Source organism: Oryctolagus cuniculus, chromosome 1 (genome assembly GCF_051225735.1).
Source record: "Oryctolagus cuniculus isolate XC-2025 breed Fujian yellow rabbit chromosome 1, ASM5122573v1, whole genome shotgun sequence".
In the NCBI taxonomy this organism is placed as follows: Eukaryota; Metazoa; Chordata; class Mammalia; order Lagomorpha; family Leporidae; genus Oryctolagus; species Oryctolagus cuniculus.
This window is the reverse complement of record NC_142867.1, coordinates 110487714-110513397: the sequence shown is the minus strand read 5'-3', so window position 1 is coordinate 110513397 and position 25684 is coordinate 110487714. Positions and strand designations below refer to the sequence as shown.

The window sequence follows — 25684 nt, the reverse complement described above, 5'->3', positions numbered from 1 at the left end:
TACTTGTCATGTTGGATTAAGGCCCATTCTACTCCAGCAGGACCCCATCTTAACTCATTGTATCTGCAACAAATTGATTTCCAAGTTAGGTCACGTTTTGAGATACTGGAGGTTAGGTCCTCAACATAGCCTGTTAAGGGCACAACTCAACCCACAGTGCTCCTGTAGTAGACCATGATATACCACCCCTAGTATGGAAGTATCCTTACAGGAGAGGAGACATCCAGGTAGAAGCCGGCTAAGGGACAATGAAGACCGAGACTGGAATGAGACAGCCACACACCAGGGGGTGCCTACAGCAGCCCTGACCTGGGCCAGGGCGACTTCTCTGGAGACGTCAGAGAGAGCATGGCCCTGCCAACACCCTGACCTCGGCTTCCAGCCTTCAGAACAGTGAGACAACATGTTTCCGTTGTTGGTAGCCCCCTCGTCTTTGGTTCTTGGTGGATGCTGTTGGAGCTGCGTAAGTGTAAACACCACCCTCCAGCAAGTGCAGAGTGTGCACCGCGTCACCACCCACCTGGGGAGCACAGGAGCCTCTGGGGAGCTGAGCCCATGGCCCTCACTTTGACTCTATCAGCGTCACATGCAGAGGAGGAAGAGGAGAGGTCCTTCAGACCTGGGAATGTCGCTCCTCATCACTCGGGGGGGGGGGGGGGGGAGGGGGTCAGACGTCTCCGGAAAATGAGATGCAGACTGGACCGGACACCTCTGCAGCACGGCTAGGAGTAGAACCCAGCCGGCCCTCTCAGGGCACTTCCATGGTCCACCATAGCAGAGCGACAGGAAGCAGGAGGAGGCGGAGAAAGAAGGAGAGGAAGGGGCAAGGGAAGACAGGGAGAGGAGCAACCACAGCACACAGCGAGGTCTCCAAGTCAAAGGGACGAGGCCACCACCCGAACGGCTCCTCCTCTTTCATTCTCAACACCTAGTGAATTCCCAGAGCTGCGTTTCGGAACCCACGTGCTTCCTCTCCCTGGTCACACCACTGCCTTCCTTCAGAACCTCACCCTATCTCATGCCGACAACCACTATGACTTCCATCCGCCTCTACACAGCAGCCCTGGGGTGAGCGCCTGAGTACCCTGCTTCCAGCCCTCCCAGGAGGCAGACTCAGGACTGCACTGGACACAGGACACTCCCACCTCCCACGTCACACGGGCACCCACCCCTCCTGGTTTACTCTCCAGCCCGCCCTGTGCAGCGAACCCGTTGCGTTCCACACCTGCGTCTTTTACAAGTGCCTGTCTCCCTCTTCCCACTGCCTCTCCACCTGCTACCCTTCTCTCATGCTCTGCACGGCTGCTGTAAAGACTTTCATTGCCTCCACCCCCATCCCAGCTGTGGCAGAATGAATTTGTGTCTCCCCTGTAGTCCTACAGAACCCCCCAAAAGGGTTACCTATCACACTGCGCTCTGGTTATCTGCTGTAGGATTGTCTGCTCCCAAAGACGGCACGTCTCCTAACAGTCCTTTTGGTCACAGTACCCTAAGCCCCTGGCATCATGTGTGCAGTGAGGAAAATTCTCAATAAGTATTGCAAACGTGAAGGGTGCATGAATGGCAACGATGAACTCCAAGCACCACACTGGTACCTGCATTGCCCTCCATCCTATGGCTTTGTTCTCCAAGGCTGTAAGAGCAAGTCACCTGATAAACAGAGGCCACTGCTCTCTCCTTCCCTGTACACCTGCCCCAGGCTCTCGTAAGGTTTGGGATTGGCTTGAGTCTAGGAAAATCACTAGGCCTCTCCTTAGACACTGTAGAGCCAGCTAATTTATATGAGGAGGAGATTCCTGGCCCCTGCTTCTTGGAAGAGACAGAGAGAACAAGATGAAGAGGTCCACCGTGAGTTACTGCCTCATTCAGCCTGGCCTCTCCCGGACACCAGGCCTTCTGCTCCTCTCACAAAGGTTTATGTTCTAAGTCATTAAGGTTTTCTGCCAAAACTCAACGTGTTTCTCTTTAAAGGCCCTTGTTCCCACTCAGAAGTTTCTTAATCAGAAACAGCGGCTAACTGTTAAAGTCAAAATAAAGGAAATAAAATTAAATACCCCAATTGCTTTTTGCCCCCCAGGGTGTACACTCGGCAGGAAACTGGAATCAGCAGTGGAGCTGGGACAGGAGCCCGGGAACTCAGGCACCCAAACCCATCTTTTTTTTTTTTTTTTTTTTTTTTTTTTGACAGGCAGAATTAGACAGTGAGAGAAACAAGACAGAAAGGTCTTCCTTTTCCCTTGGTTCACCCTCCAAATGGCCACTACAGCCGGCGCACTGTGGTGATCCGAAGCCAGGAGCCCACTGCTTCTCCTGGTCTCCCATGGGGTGCAGGGCCCAAGCACTTGGGCCATCCTCCACTGCACTCCCGGGCCACAGCAGAGAGCTGGCCTGGAAGAGGAGCAACCAGGACAGAATCCGGCGCCCTGACCCGGACTAGAACTCGGGGTGCTGGCGCCGCAGGTGGAGGATTAGCCTAGTGAGCCACGGTGCCAGCCCAAACAGGTCTTAACCATTAGGCCAAACGCCTGCCCCACACGAGGACTTGGTATTAACTGTGTAAAATGCAGTCTGACAAACCCAACCATCTTCCGAAGTTTGGATATTTCATTTGGTTCCAATGACTTTGCTTTCATAAACATCGTCAAAACATCATCTCTAAAACATTTTTTTCTTGGCGTGAAGTATTTCCATGTCAGAAATCAAAATCTCTTATTCCACATTCTCTCATAATTCCTTCCATTCACAAAAAGGGAAGACGATTTTTGTTAGGGTTTGCCATAAAAAGAATTCTGTTTTGGATTTCCTGCAGTTGCGTCCTCCTTCACTGTCAGATGATGGAGAAGGAATTATCATCAGCTTTAAAGCTGCCTTTCACAGCCCTGGATCAGGGCCCGTCCCCGGGTCAGGGGACACACGCTGTGCCGCCTCGCTCTTCTCCGGGCACCTGACCAAGTGGTGTCCCCTTCCCCAGGGCCTACGATCCTGCGGACTATGAGCACCTGCCCGTTTCTGCCGAGATTAAGGAGCTCTTCCAGTACATCAGCAGGTGAGCGCTAGGACCTCGCCCTCCACCCGCCCTGGCTGCCTCACCCGGACCTTGCCTACCTCTAGTCTGCAAGAAGGCCTTCTCCTTCTGTGTCTCAAGCCTGAACAGTAGAGTGGCTTTCTCTGACTGTCTCCACTTGGCCTTGACAATCCCCTAGGTACACACCTCAGTTGATCGAGCTGCATCACAAACTGAAACCCTTCATTCCGGATTTCATCCCAGCTGTCGGCGACATCGATGCATTCTCTTAGGCAGTCCATCCTACAACTGGCTCCTTAGATGTTTCTCCCGACTGCCTGCCCTCCCTCTAACAATTCCAGTAATTTCCTAGACTGCATTGGCTACTGTGATAACATATTCATTTCACCAGAACCCTTAACCTTGCTCTCTGTTCCAAATTATACTCATTGCTAGTAAGTAATCCTTTATTATCTCATTATAAATGAAAGTCATATATTTGTCATCCTAATTATGAATCCAAGATTTATATTTGGGGTCCTATTGATCATATATTTTTTCTTTTCTTTTTTAAAGATGTATTTTTTTTAAACTTTTATTTAATGAATATAAATTTCCAAAGTACGACTTATGGATTACAATGGCTTCCCCCCCATACCGTCCCTCCCACCCACAACCCTCCCCTTTCCCACTCCCTCTCCCCTTCCATTCACATCAAGATTCATTTTCGATTATCTTAATACACAGAAGATCAGCTTAGTATACATTAAGTAAGGATTTCAACAGTTTGCTCCCACACAGAAACATAAAGTGAAAAATAATAGATGATTTTTTTAAATGATGATGAAATCAGAGCAGACCTATTGTCATGTTTAATCCCAGTGAGGGTCAAGTTGGGAATTGATAATTTCTTTTTTTTTTTTTTTTTACAGAGGATCAGTTTAGTATACATTAAGTAAAGATTTCAACAGTTTAACCCCCATAGAAACACAAAGTGAAATATATTGTTTGAGTACTAGTTATAGCATTAAATCTCAATGCACAGCACATTAAGGACAGAGATCCTACATGAGGAGTAAGTGCACAGTGACTCCTGTTGTTGACTTTACCAATTGACACTCCTGTCTATGGCATCAGTAATCTCCCTATGCTCCAGTCATGAGTTTCCAAGGCTATGGAAGCCCTCTGAGTTCTCTGACTCTTATCTTGTTTAGACAAGGTCATAGTCAAAGTGGAGGTTCTCTCCTCCCTTCAGAGAAAGGTACCTCTTTCTTTGATGACCTGTTCTTTCCACTGGGATCTCACTCACAGAGATCTTTTGCCAGAGTGTCTTGGCTTTCCATGCCTGAAATACTCTCATGGGCTTTTCAGACAGATCCGAATGCCTTTAGGGCTGATTCTGAGGCCAGAGTGCTATTTAGGACATCTGCCATTCTATGAGTCTGCTGAGTATCTCACTTCCCATGTTGGATCACTCTCCCCTTTATTTATTCTATCGGTTAGTGTTAGCAGGTACTAGACTTGTTTATGTGATCCCTTTGACTCTTAGTCCTTTCATTATGATCAATTGTGAACTGAAATTGATCACTTGGACTAGTGAGATGGCATTGGTACATGCCACCTTGATGGGATTCAATTGGAATCCCCTGGTATGTTTCTAACTCTACCGTTCGAGGTAAGTCAGCTTGAGCATGTCCCAAATTATACATCTCTTCCCCCTCTTATTCCTACTCTTATGTTTAACAGGGATCACATTTCAGTTAATTTTCAACACTTAAGAATAACTGTGTATTAATTACAGAATTAAACCAGTCATATTAAGTAGAACAGATGAAAAAACTACTAAGAGGGATAATGTATTAAGTTGTTCATTAACAGTCAGGGCTATGCTGATCAAGTCACCGTTTCCCATAGTGTCCATTTCACTTCAACAGGTTTCCTTTTTGGTGTTCAGTCAGTTGGCACCGATCAGGGAGAACATATGGTATTTGTCCCTTTGGGACTGGCTTATTTCACTCAGCATGATGTGTTCCAGATTCCTCCATTTTGTTGCAAATGACTGGATTTCGTTGTTTCTTACTGTGGTATAGTATTCTAAAGAGTACATATCCCATAATTTCTTTATCCAGTCTACCGTTGATGGGCATTTAGGTTGGTTCCAGGTCTTAGCTATTGTGAATTGAGCTGCAATAAACATTAGGGTGCAGACCTCTTTTTTGTTTGCCAATTTAAATTCCTTTGGGTAAATTCCAAGGAGTGGGATGGCTGGGTTGAACGGTAGGGTTATCTTCAGGTTTCTGAGGAATCTCCAGACTGACTTCCATAGTGGCTTGACCAGTTTGCATTCCCACCAACAGTGGGTTAGTGTCCCTTTTTCCCCACATCCTCGCCAGCATCTGTTGTTGGTAGATTTCTGCATGTGAGCCATTCTAACCGGGGTGAGGTGAAACCTCATTGTGGTTTTGATTTGCATTTCCCTGATTGCTAGTGACTTTGAACATTTTTTCATGTGTCTGTTGGCCATTTGGATTTCCTCTTTTGAAAAATGTCTATTGAGGTCCTTGGCCCATCTCTTAAGTGGGTTGTTGGTTTTGTTTTTGTGGAGTTTCTTGATCTCTTTGTAGATTCTGGTTATTAACCCTTTATCTGTTGCATAGTTTGCAAATATGTTTTCCCATTCTGTCGGTTGTCTCTTCACTCTCCTGACTGTTTCTTTTGCAGTACAGAAACTTCTCAATTTGATGCAATCCCAATAGTTGATTTTGGCTTTGACTGCCTGTGCTTCCCGGGTCTTTACCAGAAATTCTTTGCCTGTGCCAATATCTTGAAGGGTTTCTCCAATGTTCTCTAATAACTTGATGGTGTCAGGTCGTAGATTTAGGTCTTTAATCCATGTTGAGTGGATTTTTGTGTAAGGTGTAAGGTAGGGGTCTTGCTTCATGCTTCTGCACGTGGAAATCCAATTTTCCCAGCACCATATATTGAATAGACTGTCCTTGCTCCAGGAATTAGTTTTAGATCCTTGATCAAATATAAGTTGGCTGTAGATGTTTGGGTTGATTTCTGGTGTTTCAATTCTGTTCCATTGGTCTATCCATCTGTTTCTGTACCAGTACCATGCTGTCTTAATTACAACTGCCCTGTAGTATGTCCTGAAATCTGGTATTGTGATGCCTCCGGCTTTGTTTTTGTTGTACAAGATTGCTTTAGCTATTCGAGGTCTCTTGTGCCTCCATATGAATTTCAGCACCATTTTTTCCAGATCTGAGAAGAAGGTCTTTGGTATCTTGATTGGTATTGCATTGAATCTATAGATTGCTTTTGGGAGAATGGACATTTTGATGATATTGATTCTTCCAATCCATGAGCATGGAAGATTTTTCCATTTCTTGGTATCCTCTTCTGTGGGGAGCAATCCGGACTAGACTGAGTTACTGGAATTAAGACTTATTCTATGCATCTGCTCTCCCACAATATGGCGCTGGGAGAGAAGTAAACAGCTTCTGCACAGCTGCCTCCAGTTCAACCAATAAACTGTAGGACTTGCTCCTGATTGGAGGAGAGCAGCGTACTCGGCGTGTGGGCAGCCGAGTTGGGATTGGCAAAGGACTATAAAGGAGGAGAGAGACGGCATGCACCAGGAACATCTAAGGGGAACATCTGAAGGAACGCCTGTGCAGCCCCCGAGAGAGCCGGCCGGCGGTGTGCCACTCCCCTGCGGAAGTGGGGAATGTGGCCAGGGGGAACTGCCTTTCCACGGAGGTGGAAGGGATAGTAGCCAACCCGGGAAGAACCAGCAGCAAACCCAGGGAGGGCCGAGCAGACGAAAGAACAGCGCAGGGTCCTGTGTTGCTCCTCCACGAAGAGGGGGAGCGACATTCTTCTATTTCTTTCTTTAAGGTTTTGTAATTTTCATTGTAGAGATCTTTAACGTCCTTGGTTAAGTTTATTCCAAGGTATTTGATTGTTTTTGTAGCTATTGTGAATGGGATTGATCTTAGAAGTTCTTCCTCAGCCATGGCATTGTCTGTGTATACAAAGGCTGTTGATTTTTGTGCATTGATTTTATACCCTGCTACTTTGCCAAACTCTTCTATGAGTTCCAATAGTCTCTTAGTAGAGTTCTTTGGGTCCCCTAAATACAGAATCATGTCATCTGCAAAGAGGGATAGTTTGAGTTCTTCCTTCCCAATTTGTATCCCTTTAATTTCGTTTTCTTGCCTAATAGCTCTGGCTAGAACCTCCAGAACTATATTGAATAGCAGTGGTGAGAGTGGGCATCCCTGTCTGGTTCCAGATCTCAGTGGAAATGCTTCCAACTTTTCCCCATTCAATAGGATGTTGGCTGTGGGTTTTTCATAGATTGCTTTGATTGTATTGAGGAATGTTCCTTCCATACCCAGTTTGATTAGAGTTTTCATCATGAACAGGTGTTGTATTTTATCAAATGCTTTCTCGGCATCTATTGAGATAATCATGGTTTTTCTTCTGCAGTCTGTTAATGTGGTGTATCACATTGATTGTCTTGCGCACATTAAACCATCCCTGCATACCAGGGATAAATCCCACTTGGTCTGGGTGGATGATCTTTCTGATGTGTTGTTGCATTCTATTGGCGAGAATTTTATTGAGGATTTGTGCATCTATGTTCATCAGGGATATTGGTCTGTAATTCTCTTTCAGTGCTGCATCTTTTTCAGGCTTAGGAATTAAGGTGATGCTGGCTTCATAGAAAGAATTTGGGAGGACTCCCTCTTCTTCGATTGTTCTGAATAGTTTGAGAAGAATTGGAGTTAGTTCTTCTTTAAACGTCTGGTAGAATTCAGCAGTGAATCCATCTGGTCCTGGGCTTTTCTTTGTTGGGAGGGCCTTTATTACTGCTTCAATTTCTGTCTCAGTTATGGGTCTGTTTAGGTTTTCGATGTCTTCCTGGTTCAATTTAGGCAGGTTGCATGTGTCCAGGAATCTATCCATTTCTGATAGGTTTCCCTGTTTGCTGGCATACAAGTCCTTGTAGTAATTTCTGATGATTCTTTTTATTTCTGTGGTGTCTGTTGTTACGTTTCCTTTTTCATCTCTGATTTTATTGATTTGGGTCTTTTCTCTTCTTTTTTTAGTTAGTTGGGCCAATGGGGTGTCAATTTTGTTTATTTTTTCAAAAAACCAGCTCCTCGTTTGGCTGATTTTTTGTAATGTTTTTATTGATTCAATCCTGTTGATTTCTTCTCTGATTTTAATTATTTCTCTTCTCCTACTAGATTTGGGTCTGGTTTGCTGTAGGTTTTCTAGATCCTTGAGGTGAATTGAAAGCTCATCTATTTGGTGCCTTTCCAATTTCTTGATGTAGGCACCTATTGATATAAACTTTCCTCTTAACACTGCTTTTGCTGCGTCCCATAAGATTTGGTATGTTGTGCTGTTATCCTCATTTACTTCCAGAAACTTTTTGATTTCTCTTTTGATTTCTTCTATGACCCATTGTTCATTCAGGAGCATGTTGTTCAATCTCCATGTGTTTGCGTATGCTCTAGGGATTCCTGAGTTGCTAATTTCCAACTTCATTCCTTTATGGTCTGAGAAGCTGCATGGTATGATTCTAATTCTTTTGAATTTGCTGAGACTTGCTTTATTGCCTAGTATGTGGTCAGTCCTGGAGAAGGTTCCATGTACTGCTGAGAAGAATGTAAAATCTTTAGCTGTAGGATTGAAAGTTCTGTATATATCTGTTAGATCCATTTGGGCTATAGTGTCATTTAAATCTACTGTATCCTTGTTGATCTTCTGTCCTATTGATCTGTCTATTTCTGAGAGTGGAGTATTGAAGTCCCCCAGTACTATTGTATTGGAGTCTAAGTCTCCCTTTAAGTCCGTTAATAAATCTTTTAGATAAACTGGTGCCCCGTAGTTAGGTGCATATACATTCATAATTGTTATATCTTCTTGTTGTATTGATCCCTTAATCATTATATAGTGTCCCTCTTTGTCTCTCTTAACAGTTTTTGTGGTAAAGTTTATGTTGTCCAATATTAAGATGGCTACGCCCGCTCTTTTTTCATTTCTGTTGGCATGGTATATCTTTTTCCAGCCTTTCACTTTCAGTCTGTATGGATCTTTGTTGGAAAGATGTGTTTCTTGTAAGCAGCAAATAGATGGGTTTTGTTCCTTAACCCAATCAGCCAATCTGTGTCTTTTAACTGGACAGTTCAGGCCATTCACGTTCAATGTGACTAATGATAAGTGGTAACTTTGCCCTGCCATTTGCCAAAGATAAATTCTAATATATGCTTTGAATTCCCTGTGATCTTTTGCTGTGAGGTTTCCTTCCTTTACCTTCTTTCATATTGATGACCGTGTTTCTGTGTTTCTGTGTGCAACACATCTTTAAGTATCTTTTGCAGGGCTGGACGAGTGGCCACAAAGTCTTTCAATATCTGTTTGCTATGAAAAGTCTTTATTTCACCTTCATTCACAAATGATAGCTTTGCAGGATATAATATTCTGGGCTGGCAGTTTTTGTCTCTTAGTACCTGGGCTATATCTCGCCATTCCCTCCTAGCTTGTAGGGTTTCTGATCGAAGTCAGCTGTGAGTCTGATTGGAGATCCTCTGAGAGTAATCTGACGTTTCTCTCTTGCACATTTTAGGATCTTTTCTTTATGTTTCACTGTGGAGAGTTTAATTACAACGTGTCGTGGTGAGGATCTCTTTTGGTCGTGTTTATTAGGGGTTCTATGAGCTTCCTGTACTAGGATTTCTCTGTCCTTCTCCAAACCTGGGAAATTTTCTGCTAATATCTCACTAAAAAGGCCTTCTAATCCTTTCTCCCTCTCCATGCCTTCAGGAACTCCTAGAACCCGAATGTTGGGTTTTTTAATAGTATCCTGAAGATTCCTGATAATATGTTTTAGATTTCTAATTTCCTCTTCTTTTCTTTGGTCTGACTGTATCCTTTCCTGTTCTCTGTCTTCTAAGTCCGATATTCTCTCTTCTGCTTCACCCATTCTGTTTGTAAGGCTCTCTATTGTGTTTTTCATTTGATCTATTGAATTCTTCACTTCAGTCACTATCACAGTTTCCTGTTGTACTAGTTGTTTTGTTTCATTTTGATTCCTCCTTAATATTTCATTTTCACGAGAGAGATTTTCTATCTTGTCCATTAAGGATTTCTGTAGTTCAAGAATTTGTTTTTGAGAACTTCTTAATGTTCTTATCAATTTTTGGAGATCTGCTTCTTGCATTTCTTCTATCTCATCATCTTCATAATCTTGAATTGGGGTGTCTTTTTCATTTGAGGGCGTCATGGTAACTTCCTTGTTTTTATTACCTCGGTTTTTGCGTTTGTTATTTGGCATATTGGAGATATTTGGTTTCTTCACTGTGGTGCTTTTTCTTGTTATACTATGACTCTAGATTAAGTGGACTATCTGTTTTTGATGGAGCCTTAGGGCTTGAGATGGGTGTGGCCTGAGAGCTCTGTTTGGTGTGCCAAAGGTGACACTCCCAGGTTAGGCGTGGTAAATCTCTCTCTCTCTCTCTCTCTCTCTTTCTTTTTTTTTTTTTTTTTTTGATTCAAAAGGGAAGAAATTCCACACAGCTGAACGAAGTTGGAGGTAGTTAGCAGGCAAATGATATACCCACAGGAGCCAGAGATCGGAAGCTCTTTACCATGGACCTCACAGGGAATCTGTTCGGCCCTCAGAGTGGGCTCAAATTCTCCTTCAGTCTCCCACTGCCAAAGTTACGGAATTGTAGCATCTCTGGAGAGTGCTCACGTGAATTCTGTGAGTTTTCTCCCCCACCGTCTCTTTTTTCACAGTCTCAGTTCAGTAGCACCACAAATTCACTAGGTCCTAATCTCCTGTTAATTCGCCCCGCCCAGAGTCAGGTTTTTCTGCTAGGCTCAGGGCCGGTGCAGACCTGAGGTCGCTCTGCTTATGACGTATGTCCAAGATGGCGCCTGCTCTTTGTCTTGCTCACCCTTGAGAGGTGAGCGGAGAGAGAGAAACCCGTGTCCGTACCAGTCACTTTTTTTTTCTCTCTCTCTCTCTCTTCCAGTTAGCCTGGTGAACTCCCCCCCCTCCCCGGGGGTCGTTCCCTCTAGTCTCCTCTCTCCACTTGCCTGCCGGTGTCTCAGGCTATTGAGGTTCGGCTCACCTCGCGTTCCAGTGCTGGTTTGTTGAGTCTGCCGCTGGTGTCCCGAACTGTGGGCTCCCATGCTCTCCACGCAGGTCCGCTGTGAATCACGTGTTCCGGAAGAGTTTCTTCTGCTGTTTCCTCCCTTACTCTTCCTTGAACCTGCAGTATCTCCACTTTTATTAAACTATCTCTCCCCGGACTATCAGTGTGCTCCCTTCCTATTCCGCCACCTTGCCTCACACCCTAAAGATGTATTTATTTTTATATGAAAAGCAGAGTTTACAGAGAAAGAGGGAGAGACAGAGAACTTCTATCCACTGGTTCACTCCCCACATAGCCACAACAGCCAGAGCTGGGTCAGACCAAAGCCAGGAGCTTCTTCTAGGTCTCCAACGTGGGTGGCAGGAGCCCAAGCACTTGGGCCATCTTCCTCTGCTTTCCCAGGCCAATTAACAAGGAGCTGGATTGTAATTGGAGCAGCTGGGATTCAAAATGGTGCCCATATGGGATGCTGGCGCTGCAGGCTGTGGCTTTACCTGCTATACTACAGGACCGACTCTGATAATATATTTTTGTCTAGGTAGTATTTAGTACATCATGATAACAATCATGCTTTTTTTTAAAGATATATTTATTTGAAAGGCAGAGCATCAGAGAAAGAGAGAGAAAGGGAGAGAGAGAGAGAAAGAAATATCTTCCATTTGCTGGTTCACTCCTCAAATGGCCACAACAACTAGGGCAGGGCCAGGCTGAAGCCAGGAGTGTAGAACTACATCTGAATCTCCTACGTGGGTGGCAGGGGCCCAAGTACCTGGGCCATCATCCAGTGCTTTCCAAGATGCATTTGCAGGGAGCTGATTACAAATGGAGCAACCAAGATTCCAACCGGCGCTCCCGCATGGGACGATGGGGGATGCTGGTGTCACAAGTGGCGGCTCAGTTCACTGCACCACAATGCTGGCCCCAGCATGCTTTATTTTTTTAAAGATTTATTTTTATTTTACTTGAAAGGCAAAGTTAGAGAGAAGAGGGAGAGACACAGACAACTAACTAAAAAAAGAAGAGAAAAGACCCAAATCAATAAAATCAGAGATGAAAAAGGAAACGTAACAACAGACACCACAGAAATAAAAAGAATCATCAGAAATTACTACAAGGACTTGTATGCCAGCAAACAGGGAAACCTATCAGAAATGGATAGATTCCTGGACACATGCAACCTGCCTAAATTGAACCAGGAAGACATCGAAAACCTAAACAGACCCATAACTGAGACAGAAATTGAAGCAGTAATAAAGGCCCTCCCAACAAAGAAAAGCCCAGGACCAGATGGATTCACTGCTGAATTCTACCAGACGTTTAAAGAAGAACTAACTCCAATTCTTCTCAAACTATTCAGAACAATCGAAGAAGAGGGAGTCCTCCCAAATTCTTTCTATGAAGCCAGCATCACCTTAATTCCTAAGCCTGAAAAAGATGCAGCACTGAAAGAGAATTACAGACCAATATCCCTGATGAACATAGATGCACAAATCCTCAATAAAATTCTCGCCAATAGAATGCAACAACACATCAGAAAGATCATCCACCCAGACCAAGTGGGATTTATCCCTGGTATGCAGGGATGGTTTAATGTGCGCAAGACAATCAATGTGATACACCACATTAACAGACTGCAGAAGAAAAACCATATGATTATCTCAATAGATGCCGAGAAAGCATTTGATAAAATACAACACCTGTTCATGATGAAAACTCTAATCAAACTGGGTATGGAAGGAACATTCCTCAATACAATCAAAGCAATCTATGAAAAACCCACAGCCAACATCCTATTGAATGGGGAAAAGTTGGAAGCATTTCCACTGAGATCTGGAACCAGACAGGGATGCCCACTCTCACCACTGCTATTCAATATAGTTCTGGAGGTTCTAGCCAGAGCTATTAGGCAAGAAAACGAAATTAAAGGGATACAAATTGGGAAGGAAGAACTCAAACTATCCCTCTTTGCAGATGACATGATTCTGTATTTAGGGGACCCAAAGAACTCTACTAAGAGACTATTGGAACTCATAGAAGAGTTTGGCAAAGTAGCAGGGTATAAAATCAATGCACAAAAATCAACAGCCTTTGTATACACAGACAATGCCATGGCTGAGGAAGAACTTCTAAGATCAATCCCATTCACAATAGCTACAAAAACAATCAAATACCTTGGAATAAACTTAACCAAGGACGTTAAAGATCTCTACGATGAAAATTACAAAACCTTAAAGAAAGAAATAGAAGAGGATACCAAGAAATGGAAAAATCTTCCATGCTCATGGATTGGAAGAATCAATATCATCAAAATGTCCATTCTCCCAAAAGCAATTTACAGATTCAATGCAATACCAATCAAGATACCGAAGACCTTCTTCTCAGATCTGGAAAAAATGGTGCTGAAATTTATATGGAGGCACAAGAGACCTCGAATAGCTAAAGCAATCTTGTACAACAAAAACAAAGCCGGAGGCATCACAATACCAGATTTCAGGACATACTACAGGGCAGTTGTAATTAAGACAGCATGGTACTGGTACAGAAACAGATGGATAGACCAATGGAACAGAATTGAAACACCAGAAATCAACCCAAACATCTACAGCCAACTTATATTTGATCAAGGATCTAAAACTAATTCCTTGAGCAAGGACAGTCTATTCAATAAATGTTGCTGGGAAAATTGGATTTCCACGTGCAGAAGCATGAAGCAAGACCCCTACCTTACACCTTACACAAAAATCCACTCAACATGGATTAAAGACCTAAATCTACGACCTGACACCATCAAGTTACTAGAGAACATTGGAGAAACCCTTCAAGATATTGGCACAGGCAAAGAGTTTCTGGAAAAGACCCGGGAGGCACAGGCAGTCAAAGCCAAAATCAACTATTGGGATTGCATCAAATTGAGAAGTTTCTGTACTGCAAAAGAAACAGTCAGGAGAGTGAAGAGACAACCGACAGAATGGGAAAACATATTTGCAAACTATGCAACAGATAAAGGGTTAATAACCAGAATCTACAAAGAGATCAAGAAACTCCACAAAAACAAAACCAACAACCCACTTAAGAGATGGGCCAAGGACCTCAATAGACATTTTTCAAAAGAGGAAATCCAAATGGCCAACAGGCACATGAAAAAATGTTCAAGGTCATTAGCAATCAGGGAAATGCAAATCAAAACCACAATGAGGTTTCACCTCACCCCGGTTAGAATGGCTCACATTCAGAAATCTACCAACAACAGATGCTGGCGAGGATCTGGGGAAAAAGGGACACTAACCCACTGTTGGTGGGAATGCAAACTGGTCAAGCCACTATGGAAGTCAGTCTGGAGATTCCTCAGAAACCTGAAGATAACCCTACCGTTCGACCCAGCCATCCCACTCCTTGGAATTTACCCAAAGGAATTTAAATTGGCAAACAAAAAAGAGGTCTGCACCCTAATGTTTATTGCAGCTCAATTCACAATAGCTAAGACCTGGAACCAACCTAAATGCCCATCAACGATAGACTGGATAAAGAAATTATGGGATATGTACTCTTTAGAATACTATACCGCAGTAAGAAACAACGAAATCCAGTCATTTGCAACAAAATGGAGGAATCTGGAACACATCATGCTGAGTGAAATAAGCCAGTCCCAAAGGGACAAATACCATATGTTCTCCCTGATCGGTGACGACTGACTGAACACCAAGAGGGAAACCTGTTGGAGTGAGGTGGACACTATGGGAAACGGTGGCTTGATCAGCATAGCCCTGACTGTTAATGAACAACTTAATACATTATCCCTCTTAGTAGTTTTTTTATCTGTTCTACTTAATATGACTGGTTTAGATCTGTAATTGATGCACAGTTATTCTTAAGTGTTGAAAATTAACTGAAATGTGATCCCTGTTGAACATGGTGGTGGGAATGGGAGAGGGAAGAGATGTATAATTTGGGACATGCTCAGGCTGACTTGCCCCAAGTGGTGGAGTTGGAAGCATACCAGGGGATTCCAATTCAATCCCATCGAGGTGGCATGTACCAATGCCATCTCACTGTTCCAGGTGATCAGTTTCAGTTCACAGTTGGTCATGGTGGAGGGACTGGGAGTCAAAGGGAGCACATAGACAAGTCTAGTACCTGCTAACGCTAACCGATGGAGTAAATAAAGGGGAGAGTGATCCAACATGGGAAGTGAGATACTCAGCAGACTCATAGAATGGCAGATGTCCTAAATAGCACTCTGGCCTCAGAATCAGCCCTAAAGGCATTCGGAGCTGGCTGAAAAGCTCATGAGAGTATTTCAGGCATGGAAAGCCAAGACACTCTGGCAAAAGATCTCTGTGAGTGAGATCCCAGTGGAAAGAACAGGTCATCAAAGAAGGAGGTACCTTTCTCTGAAGGGAGGAGAGAACCTCCACTTTGACTATGACCTTGTCTAAACAAGATAAGAGTCGGAGAACTCAGAGGGCTTCCATAGCCTTGGAAACTCATGACTGGAGCATAGGGAGATTACTGATGCCATAGACAGGAGTGTCAATTGGTAAAGTCAACAACAGGAGTCACTGTGCACTTACTCCTCATGTAGGATCTCTATCCTTAATGTGCTGTACATTGAGATTTAATGCTATAACGAGTACTCAAACAATATATTTCACTTTGTGTTTCTATGGGGGTGCAAATCCTTACTTAATGCATACTAAACTGATCCTCTGTAAAAAAAAAAAAAAAAGAAATTATCAATTCCCAACTTGACTCTCACTGGGATTAAACATGACAATAGGTCTGCTCTGATTTCATCATCATTTAAAAAAAATCATCTATTATTTTTCACTTTATGTTTCTGTGTGGGAACAAACTGTTGAAATCCATACTTGATGTATACTAAGCTGATCTTCTGTATATTAAGATAATCAAAAATGAATCTTGATGTGAATGGAAGGGGAGAGGGAGTGGGAAAGGGGAGGGTTGTGGGTGGGAGGGACGGTATGGGGGGGAAGCCATTGTAATCCATAAGTCGTACTTTGGAAATTTATATGCATTAAATAAAAGTTTAAAAAAAAAAGAAATATATGAGTATCGTAAGCTGCAAAAAAAAAAATTTTTTTAACTGAAAAGTGATCCCTGTTAGGAATTTGGAAAACATTATGCTGAGTGAAATAAGCCAGTCCCAAAGGGACAAATATCATATGTTCTCCCTGATCAGTGACAACTAACTGAGCACCAAAAAGGAGACCTGTTACAGTGAAATGAACACTAGGAGAAACGGTGACTTGATCAGCCCTTGCCCTGACTGTTGATGAACAACTTAATACGTTATCCCTCTTAGTATTTTTTATGTTTGTTCTACTTAATATTTTGGTTGAATACTGTAATCAATACACAGTTATTCTTAAGTGTTGAAACTTAACTGAAAAGTGATTGCTGGTAAATATAAGAGTGGGAATAAGAGAGGGAAGAGATGTGCAATTTGGGACATGCTCAAGCTGACTTACCTCGAACGGTAGAGTTAGAAACATACCAGGGGATTCCAATTCAATCCCATCAAGGTGGCATGTACCAATGCCATCTCACTAGTCCCAGTGATCAATTTCTATTCACAATTAATCATAATGATAGGACTAAGAGCCAAAGGAATCACATAAACAAGACTAGTGTCTGCAAATATTAACTGATAGAATCAAAAAGGGAGAGAATGATCCAACATGGGAAGCGAGATACACAGCAGACCCATAGAATGGCAGATGTCCTAAATAGCACTCTGGCCTCAGAATCAGCCCTTAAGGCATGCGGATCCGGCTGAAAAGCCCATGAGAGTATTTCAGGCATGGAAAGCCAAGACACTCTGGCAAAAACAAACAAACAAACAAACAAACACCTAAATGAAAGATCTCCGTGAGTGAGATCCCAGTGGAAAGAACAGGTCATCAAAGAAGGAGCTACCTTTCTCTGAAGGGAGGAGAGAACTTCCATTCTGACTATGGCCTTGTCTAAATATGATCAGAGTCGGTGAACTCAGGGGGCTTCCATAGCCTTGGCAGCTCATGACAAGAGCCTAGGGTGATTAGTGATACCATAAACAAGAGTGTCAATTTGTTAAGTCAACAACAGGAGTCACTGTGCACTGACTCCTCATGTAGGATCTCTGTCCTTAATGTGCTGTACAGTGTGATTTAATGCTATAACTAGTACTCAAACAGTATTTTTCACTTTGTGTTTCTATGTGGGTGCAAACTGTTGAAATCTTTACTTAATATATGCTAAACTGATCTTCTGTATATAAAAAGAATTGAAAATGAATCTTGATGTGAATGGAAGGGGAGAGGGAGTGGGAAAGGGGAGGGTTGCGGGTGGGAGGGAAGGTATGGGGGGGAAGCCATTGTAATCCATATTCTGTACTTTGGAAATTTATATTCATTAAATAGAAGTTAAAAAAATGTTTTGCAGCAAAATAAACTTATCTATTAAAATTAAAAAAAAAAAGAAATGCGATGTTGATGATAATGCAAAAAAAAAAAAGATTTATTTTTATTTTACTTGAAAGGCAAAGTTAGAGAGAAGAGGGAGAGACACAGAGAGACAGAGATCTTCCATGCGCTGGTTCACTCCCCAAATGGTCTCAATAGCAGGGGCTGTTCCAGGCCAAAGCTAGGAGCCCAGAGCTTCATCTGGATCTCCCACGTGGATGCAGGGCCCAAATACTTGGAGAGTCTTCCACTGCCTTCCCAGGTGCATTAGCAGGGAGCAAGATTGGAAGTGGAGCAGTTCCCAGATGGGATGCTGGCATCGTAGGCAGCGGCTTAAACCCATCCCCCCACGAGGACTCTGGCCCCATCCCAGCATGCTTTCTAATACTGGGAACAATGGTGAGCCAGAGAGTTCTTCCTTTTCAGCTGATGGACGCAGCAGGTGTGACGCTGTGCGGCCCTCCCACTTTCCTCTCTGCCTCCTTCCCTTGTTCTTAACCAGGTCCCACGTCCTGACGGAAAGCCTGACAACCTTGGCCTGTTGGTGTTGGATGAACCTTCTACAAAGCAGTCTGACCCTACAGTGCTCTCCCTGTGGCTGACGGAGAATTCCAAGCAGCACAACGTCACGGTAAGAGACTGGCCCATCCCAGGCCCCGCTGCAGAGGGCCAGCGGGGCCATTTGTACCGTGCTTCCTGTCGAAAGGAGTAGCTGTGGCTTTGGGCCAGCTCTGCTTTCGCAGACAGTTTACTCGGGACATAATCTACATATCGTGTAGTTGACCCTTTACACTGCCCCACTCATTGGTGCTTGGTGGGTTCACAGAGTTGTACAGCCATGGTCACCTTCTAATTTAGACACATTCTCATCGTTCCAAATAGAAACACCACGCACATACGGAGTCACTCCTCATTCTCTCCCCCTCCTGCCCAGACGCCGGCAACCACTTCAGCCTCTTCTGGGGCTGCCTAGTGTTTAGTTGTTTGTGTTCACCACGTTTTGTTCACTCACTCCCCACTCGTTTCCACTTTGAGCGATGCTGCGGTGACTGTCCGGGGAGCAGTTTTGCATGGGCAGGTACTGTTCATTCTCTTAGATCCCTGGGTAAGAGTGGGACTGCCGGGCCACAGGCTGTCGCTAACGTTGTCCGCAGTGGCCGCAGCGCCGTGCAGTCCCACAGCAGTAACGGAGGGTCTCGGTTTCTCCATAGCCTCACCAGCACTTGTTCTCAGCAGTCTTGTAGTTCTGGCCCTCCTGTGGGTCAGAAGTGGTGTCTCACTGTGGTCAGTCCTGCCCGTGGACTTGCCCAGAGCCTTCGCTGGGCCGTGGTTAGGCTGCCCTTTTCCTCGACTCCCTTGTATGTGGTGAGTCGCCCCGTTACAAACCAGAGCGCCGCTTCAGGACTGTCAGCCAGGGTCTCTCCTTGTTTTCCCAGCAACATGTGAAAGTAAAGAGCGTGGAAGACGCGGAAAAGAATCCCAAAGCCATTGACATGTGGATCGAGAGTATCTGCGAGTTGCACCGGTCCAAGCCTCCTGCCACTGTGCACTACACCAGGTAAGAGTGCACGCGCTGTGGCATGCCTCACCCTTGCCACCTTTGCCACCTTTGCCCCACTGCTCCCGAGAAGAGGCCCAAAGCCTGGGGACCAGTTTGGTCAGCTGCTGGCTGGGATTGCAGACAGAAGGATGCTGATTTCTCTGGTGTCATTACGGGTCAGCTTCTCTGAGCCCCAGGCCCTGGGGGAATTTGGTTGGCACAGCCTAGGTTCTCCTGCATTCCTCATGGGCCAGAGTGAGGCCCTCTCCTCCCTCTAGGCACATCCCAGTCCAGGGCCTGCTGCTGCCCTGGATCCAGCTTTCTCATCACTGTTACCTCTGTATTTCCAAGCCCATGCCCAACATCGACACCCTGATGCAGGAATGGTCCCCAGAATTTGAGGAACTTTTGGGCAAGGTGAGTGGAAAGGATCAAGAAGAGATGTGGCTTTCATGCTACGGTCCAGTGTTTTGTCCCTTATTGTATTATTAACGTTTTAGAAATTGAAGTATGGGGGCTGGCGTTGTGGCTTAGCAGGTAAAGCCAGTTCCTGTTCTGGCTGCTCCACTTCCAATCCAGCTTTCTGCTAATGACCTGGGGAAAGCAGCGGAAGATGGCCCAAGTGCTTGGGCCCCTGCGACCTGTGTGGGAGACCAGGATGAAGCTCCTGGCTCCTGGCGTTGGCCTGGCCCAGCGCAGCCTCAGCCATTGTGGCCAACAGATGGAAGATCTCTCTCTGCAACTCTGACTTTCAAATAAATCATTTTTAAAAAATAAAAGAAAAATTGAAGCACACCACCCAGGCAGAAGTGTGCACATGCGGTGAGTAGTGGTGCTGCTTTAGCCACTGAGCCCGTTGTGCGCGTTAGGTCAGTGTGCAGAACGCTGCCAGCTTCCTTGGAAGGCCTCAGGCCCCCACTTCACAAGGCAGCCACCATCCTGACTTCTGATGGCATACATGAGCTTTGCCTGCAGGTGTTTTGTACTTTTTCTAAATTTCTTCAGGATTTTTGTTGTTTTTGGTTTTGTTTTTAAGGATTTATGTGTTTATATGTAAGGCAGAGTAACAGAGAGGGAAGGAAATCTTCCATCTACTGGCCCACTCCCCAGATGCCCACAACAACCAGTGCTGGCTGAAACCAGGAGCCAGGAACTCCATTCTGCTCTCCCACGTGGGTGCAGGGGCCCAAGCCCTCGGACCATCTGCTGCCTTCCCATGGATATCAGCAGGGAAGTGGCTCAGAAGTGGAGCTCAGAAGTGGAGCAGCTGAGATTTGAACCAGGGCTCCTATATGGTCTGCAGGCATTGCAGTGACAGTTTAGCTTGCTGTGCCACAATGCGAACCCCTATATTATTTCAACTTAAACACGCTTTGGTGTCTTCTTTAGCCCAGTGTTTTGGGATATTTGTCTATATTTTTCTGTGTAATTGTTCATTTGTTCTTGTTTCTATATAGCATTTTATCATTTGAATACTTAACAATTTATCCATACTATGATGGCATGTGGGAAGTTTCTAGTTTTTGGTTGTAACAATAGTGCAACTAGGACATTCGTTTTTTGTTTTTTAAGATTTATTTATTTACTTGAAAGAGTTACACACAGAGAGAAGGAGAGGCAAAGAGGCGGGGGGGGTCTTCCATCTGCTGGTTCACTTTCCAATTAGTTGCAATGGCTGTAGCTGCGCCGATCTGAAGGCAGGAGCCAGGAACTTCTTCCGGGTCTCCCATGTGGGTGCAGGGACCCAAGGGCTTGGGCCATCTTCTACTGCTTTCCCAGATCATAGCAGAGAGCAGGATCGGAAGTGGAGCGGCCGGGACTTGAACTGGTGCCCATATGGGATGCCGGCACTGCAGGTGGCGGCTTTACCTGCTACGCCACAGCAGCAGTCCCAGGAACATTCTTTTTTTTTTTTTTAACTTTTATTTAATGAATATAAATTTCCAAAGTACAGAATATGGATTACAATGGCTTCCCCCCCATAATGTCCCTCCAACCCGCAACCCTCCCCTTATCCACTCCCTCTCCCCTTCCATTTACATCAAGATTCATTTGCGATTCTCTTTATATACAGAAGATCAGTTTAGCATATATTAAGTACAGATTTCAACAGTTTGCTCCCACACAGAAACACAAAGTGAAAAATACTGTTTGAGTACTAGTTATAGCATTAAATCTCAATGTACAGCACACTAAGGACAAAGATCCTACATGAGGAGTAAGTGCACAGTGACTCCTGTTGTTGACTTAACAAATTGACACTCTTGTTTATGGCATCAGTAATCACCCTAGGCTCTTGTCATGAGCTGCCAAGGCTATGGAAGCCCCCTGAGTTCATTGACTCTGATCATATTTAGACAAGGCCATGGTCAAAGTGGAAGTTCTCTCCTCCCTTCAGAGAAAGTACCTCCTTCTTTGATGACCCGTTCTTTCCACTGGGATCTCACTCGTGGAGATCTTTCATTTAGGTTTTTTTTCCCCCAGAGTGTCTTGGCTTTCCATGCCTGAAATACTCTCATGGGCATTTCAGCCGGATCCACATGCCTTAAGGGCTGATTATGAGGCCAGAGTGCTGTTAGGACATTTGCCATTCTATGGGTCTGCTGTGTATCTCACTTCCCATGTTGGATAATTCTCTCCCTTTTTGATTCTATCAGCTAGTATTTGCAGACGCTATTCTTGTTTATGTGATCCCTTTGGTTCTTAGTCCTATCATTACGATCAATTGTGAACAGAAATTGATCACTGAAGTCCCAAGAACATTCTAACATATCTTTTGGTGAACATATGCACTTCTTTTATTTTATTAATTTATTTATATTTTATTTTTTTATTTTTTAAAGATTTATTTATTTAGGTAGAGTTACAGAGAGGCAGAGGCAGAGGCAGAACCATCTGTTGGTTCACTCCCCAAATGCCACAATGACCGGAGCTGGGCTGATCCAAAGCCGGGAGCCTCCCCCAGGTCTCCCATGTGGGTGCAGGGCTCAAGGACTTGGGCCATCTTCCACTGCTTTCCCAGGCCATAGCAGAGAGCTGGATTGGAAGTGGAGCAGCTGGGACTAGAACCAGTGCCCATATGGGATGCTGGCACCATAGGTGGCAGCTTTACCCCCTACGCCACAGTGCTGGCCCCAATCCTTATGTTCTACTATGCTATCTATACCTCGGTGGCTTTTTTCTCCCTGCTAAAATGTAGGCTCCATGGAGACAGTTTTTAGTAGTTTCTTAAAGAAACAATGTCTTTCTTCATGACACTTTAAAAGTGTGACTAGGGGACTGGACAGCTAGATTACAGGACATCCCTCAGTGAATACTGTGCCAGGGAACCATGGCAGGGATTATTTTGGCAGTATTAACAGACAGCAGTGGTACATGGTTAAATTGGGAAAAAGCAGGTAAGCAAATTTCAGAACTGTATGCACTGTTTTTGGTGGAGACAGAAAAAGTTTTATGAAGGCTGCAGTTTTAAACTTGCCATGTGACTTGTTTTGATCCAGCGCCTGTCACCGGGGTACGACGCCATGTCCGTTTTCTCTGTCCCCATGGGGGTCTCAGGACCTTTAGGGATTACAACATCAAGTAATTCCTTGGCCATAGCCAGCCACTTCTTCACAGATCCACACAGGAAGACAACACGGCCGTCTAGTTTAGTTACCAAACCCTTTGGTCTGACGGGTCACCCGCCACTCCGGTAGTCACTGAGTGTGACCAGTCTGCCTCCCTGGGGGCAGGGGAAGCGTGTGGAATGAGTTGGCCATGGCTGCTGTGTGAAGTGCCGCAGGCCAGGAGTGCAAGGTCAAGTTGTGGGCAGGGCTGGTTCCCTGAAGCCTCTCTGCTTGGCCATTTCCCTTCTTTACGTGGCCGTCCTCAGTGTGTGTCTTCCCTGGACGCCGCTTGCGGTGAGACCACCGCTCGGACAGCACTGACGGTCTCAGGGTCACTCAGTGATCTCTCCACATACACTCACATTCTGCGGTGCAATCAACACAGAATCGGGGGGCCGGGGTGGGGGGGCACACTTCAGGCTGGGAGCCCTGGGGCTTGAGCCTTTTGACTTCTGATTGAACCCGCGCCCCATGCAGGTGAGCCTGCCCACGGCCGAGATCGACTGCAGCCTGGCGGAGTACATCGACATGATCTGTGGTGAGTGCTCTCCTGCTCCCCGCCCCTGCACAGATCCCGGCCAGGCTTTTGAAAGGCCGTGGGTGTGGGTACCGCCTCCAGTTGAGCCAGCACTCAAGGGTGATGCCTGGGTGCACGTGGCTGCTGGCTGGGGACACACGCACGTGCCTTGTCATCCCCGAGTTTGTTTGCTTCTGTTTCTAGGAAGTGTGTGTGTGTGTTTGTTTTAGCCATCCTGGACATCCCTGTCTACAAGAGCCGGATTCAGTCCCTGCACCTGCTCTTTTCCCTCTACTCGGAGTTCAAGAATTCACAGGTGGGCCAGGCATGGAGCTCACCGTGGTCCCCCTGGGCTCACTGTGGCCGTGTCCCAGGGCTCTGTCTGCAGTTCCCACTGCCCTTCTGAGAGCAGCGGGGGAGGGGGAGGGTGGGGGGGTGCGTGCCTCGGGAAGCTGGGGGAGGGTCTCTGGAGGACTGTGTTCTCACAGCAGAACCAAGGGCCTCCTGAGTGGAAGCAGGGAGGAGGTAAAAGAGGCCTCGTCTGTGAATCTGTATTTATTTTCATTGGAGAAGCCGAGCGACAGATTCACTGATGGAGATCTTCCATCTGCTGGTTCACTCCCCACATACCCACACCGGTCAGGGATGGGCCAGGCCGAAGCCAGGAACTCAGTCCCATCCAGGTCTCCCATGGCGGTGGCGGGGACCTAAGCACTTGAGCCATCATTGCTGCCCGCAGGGCTCACCAGCAGGAAGCTGGGGCTGGACTGCAGACTCCCTGATGTGGGGTGCGCATGTCCCAGACTGTGGCTGAACACTGCTGGGCCAGACGCTCAGCCCTCGAGGCGCTTCACACAGCCACCAGCAGGATGCTGTTTTGGAAGCAGAATTAGGAGACAATAGGAGCTGACGGGTTTGCGAGAGGTTGGTTCTTGCTAAAATGCAGCAATTATATGCGTACCCTAACTTCCCGCTCTGAAGAACCTTAAAAATCAAACCAAGATCGAGTGACCTAAGCCAATACCATTAAAAACAAGAAGTTACCTTTGCCCCAAATAAAATTAAAGTTTAAAAATTATAGCCCTAAACTTTTTCCCCCAAAACTAAAATTAGGTGCAGCTATAAAAATAAGGGACCCTATGCTTAGCTAGCTGCGACACTTGTGCCTGGCTGTGCTAAGACCTAACTCAGTTTGTATGCCTCCTAATACTCAAATAATGGTGTGGGAAGCGGGAAGCCGCTCTCCCACCAGGGGAACAAAGGGAGCGAGACGTCGTTCCCCTCAGGGTGAACAAGATGGTGCTGGCAGGGAAAGGAACTACTAAAGAAGTAAACAACAAAATGGTGACGAGGTGCATGCCTCCCATGTGATCCCGCAGCTGATTGCATAGAATATGCATGCCCTTCACATGATCAGCTCACGGACTGGGCTGCTGTGTGCATGGCCTCCCATGTGATCCCATAGCTGATTGGACAGAAGACGCATACCCTTCACATGATCAGCTCGCGGATTGGACTGCTGTGTGCATGGACACTATAGTGCTTTTGATTGGTCACTGCAGGTATATAAACCGTGTGGCTTTGTGCTGGGGGCGCTCTCTGGACTCCCGAGTTCAGGAGGCCCATCTGCGCAGACGCCGAATAAATCCTCTTGCTTTTGCATCAGCTGGTCTGGACTCTGAGTCTTTGGGGTGTGCCTCTCGACGTGTTAGCATCCTCACTCCAAGGGTCTAACATCTCTTTCCTCACAGCATTTTAAGGCTCTCGCTAAGGGCAAGAAAGCATTCACCCCTCCATCCAACTCCACCTCCCAAGCCGGGGATGCCGAGACACCGGCCTTCAGCTGAGCCGCTTCCCGGGCAGCGAGGGCACGGCCGGCCCGCAGGCTGCCTTCCTGGGGCGGTGCGCAGCTTCACCGCTGCGGAGACGGGACGAGAAGAACTGGAATTTGCTGAGGGATCCGTGGAGCTCGGGCTGGGAGGAAAGCTTAAAAAGAGATTTTGTCTGGGATAGGAATGCAATTACCTTCAAGTTCATTGACAAAGATGTTCTAAATAAAATACCCTACCTGTTGTTGTTTCCTGCTTTTCTTTGAAATGAAAGAGAAAAGGCTGTTGGAGCAGAAGGCGGAGGCAAAGAAGGTGGCCTGGTAATAATGAGGTCACGTGCAGGCAGTGTGATCAACCAGCTTTGCCCACGGAGGCCACCCCAGAGCGGGCGTGGAGGGACCCGTTTTGCTCGGGGTCCCTGTCCAGAGAATGCCGGCCTCCGGCAGGCCCCGTCTGGCTGTGCGCTCCCCGCCTCGCTGTTGCAGGAATCCAGGCAGGTGACTGTGGCTGGGGTCAGGGCGGAAGTTGGAGAGACCGACGGATTTGGG

The 25684-nt window shown here is 45.7% G+C and overlaps 1 protein-coding gene across 1 annotated transcript; it reads left to right on the top strand.

The window, feature by feature from the left end:
• The first annotated feature begins 1556 nt into the window (after window positions 1-1556).
• On the top strand, window positions 1557-25154 carry LOC127486578 (intraflagellar transport protein 46 homolog). The gene is made up of 9 exons (XM_089306078.1): window positions 1557-1705; window positions 2972-3046; window positions 3204-3270; window positions 18145-18273; window positions 19079-19200; window positions 19461-19599; window positions 23268-23328; window positions 23538-23623; window positions 25059-25154. The coding sequence occupies exons 1-9, from the start codon at window positions 1557-1559 to the stop codon at window positions 25152-25154; spliced, it is 924 nt and encodes a 307-aa protein (XP_089162204.1).
• The last annotated feature ends 530 nt before the right edge of the window (window positions 25155-25684 follow it).